Below are 1,937 nucleotides of genomic sequence, written 5' to 3'. Positions count from 1 at the left end.
GGTCAGAAATGGCCATTTTGGGGCTAAAAAGGGGTTTTTGGGGTCAGAAATGGCCATTTTGGGGTGAAAAAGGGGGTTTTTGGGGTCAGAAAGGGGCATTTTGGGGCTAAAAAGTCGGATTTTGGCTCAAACCCGTCGTTCCATCGGCCCGGATCAGTTTGTCCACCTGGTACCGGATTCGCTGCTCCAGGGGGCGGAGCTTCTCCAGCACCTTATGCAAATGTATGCTAATTAGGTCCCCCCCTACCTCCCCCAATAGAAACCAATAGAGCTATGTCAATCAAATCAAGCCCCGCCCCCCTCCCAGCCCCTCATCCAATCACAACGCAGCTCGCTGTGTTGCTGTCAATCACACTAGGCCCCTCCCCAGTCACACCCCCCTCATCCAATCACCACGCGGCTCCCCCTTAAGCCCCGCCCACCTCCCACCCCCTACGTCAATCACACCAAGCCCCGCCCACTCCCACCCCCTCACCCAATCACAGCTCGCCCCCCTTAATCCCCGCCCTCCTTTATCTCCCCGTCCAATCAGCACACGGCTCCTCCTTTAGCAATGTCAATCACAGCAAGCCCCGCCCCCTACTTATCCTTCAGCCAATCACAACGCGCCTCCCCCTTAAGTCCCGCCCCCTCCCAATCACCACGCGGCTTCCCCTTAAGCCACGTCAATCACAGCAAGCCCCGCCCCCTCCCTTCCCTTCGTCCAATCGCAGCGCGCCTCCCCCTTAAGTCCCGCCCTCCTTTATCTCCCCCATCCAATCACAGCGCGCCTCCCCCTTAACTCCCGCCCCCCGTCCAATCATGCGACTCCTCTTTAAGCCACGTCAATCACAGCAAGCCCCGCCCCTTCCCCTTTCCCTCGCCCAATCACAGCGCGCCTCCCCCTGAAGTCCCGCCCCCTGCCCGCCCGTCGTCCAATCACCACGCGGCTCTCCAGTATCCGTGGCAACGCGGGCTCTTCCCTCAAGCTCCTCCCCCCGCTCTTGGCTCTCAGCACGAGGCCGAGGTCGGTGACGTAATTCAAGATGGCGGCCGCCCGCACCCCCAGCAACGAAATGCCCTGAAAAATGACCCGAAAATGGGGGATTTTAACCCAAAATGGACCAAAATCGACCCAAAATGACCCAAAATGGACCCAAAATGGCCCAAAATCAGCCCAAAATGGCAAAAATCGACCCAAAATGGCCCAAAATCGACCCAAAATGGCCCAAAATGACCCAAAATGGACCCAAAATGGCCAAAAATCAGCCCAAAATGGCCCAAAATCCACCGAAAATCGACCCAAAATGACCGAAAATGACCCAAAATGGCCCAAAATGACCCAAAATCGACCAAAAATGGCCCAAAATCGACCAAAAATGGCCCAAAATGACCCAAAATCAGCCCAAAATGGCCCAATTTCAGCCCCAAATGACCCAATTTGGACCCAAAATCAGCCTAAATTGACCCAAGATTGACCCAAAATCGACCCAAAATGGCCCAAAATCACCCAAAATCAACCCAAAATCGACCAAAAAAGCCCCAAAATCAACCCAAAATGCCACAAAATGACCCAAAATGGCCCAAAATCAGCCCAAAATGGCCCAAAATCGACCAAAATCGACCCAAAATGGCCCCAAATCAGCCCAAAATGGCCCAAAATCGACCCAAAATGACCCAAAATCGACCAAAAATGACCCAAACTCGACTCAAAATTACCCATTTTGTACCCAAAATCAGCCCCAAATCGACCCAAAATGACCCAAAATCAACCAAAAAAGCCCCAAAATCAGCCCCAAAGGACCCAAAGTCGACCCAAAATGACCGAAAATGACCCAAAATGGCCCAAAATCAACCCAAAATCTGCCCAAAATGGCCCAAAATCAACCCAAAATCAACCCAAAATGACCCAAAATCGACCCCAAATGGCCCAAAATAGACCCAAAATGGCCCAAAAT

The 1,937-nt window shown here is 52.9% G+C and overlaps 1 protein-coding gene across 2 annotated transcripts in view; it reads right to left on the bottom strand.

Moving 5' to 3' along the window:
• Nucleotides 1-16: 16 nt before the first annotated feature.
• NGDN (neuroguidin) overlaps nucleotides 17-1,937 on the bottom strand; it is a 7,372-nt gene continuing 5,451 nt past the window's right edge. Inside the window, exons 2-3 of one of the 2 annotated variants that reach the window (XM_015850648.2) lie at nucleotides 923-1,060; nucleotides 17-211 (exon numbers count right to left, since the gene is read on the bottom strand). In XM_015850648.2, the coding sequence (XP_015706134.1) occupies nucleotides 107-211; nucleotides 923-1,060 (243 nt within the window). In that variant the 3' untranslated portion in view covers nucleotides 17-106. The remainder of the gene's footprint in view (nucleotides 212-922; nucleotides 1,061-1,937) is intronic. The other variant, XM_015850647.2, reaches the window with a different exon arrangement.

The sequence above is a fragment of the Coturnix japonica genome, unplaced genomic scaffold (assembly GCF_001577835.2).
Source record: "Coturnix japonica isolate 7356 unplaced genomic scaffold, Coturnix japonica 2.1 chrUnrandom498, whole genome shotgun sequence".
NCBI classification, from domain to species: Eukaryota; Metazoa; Chordata; class Aves; order Galliformes; family Phasianidae; genus Coturnix; species Coturnix japonica.
The sequence above is the reverse complement of the archived record's forward strand: the minus strand, read 5'-3'. Positions and strand labels throughout refer to the sequence as shown.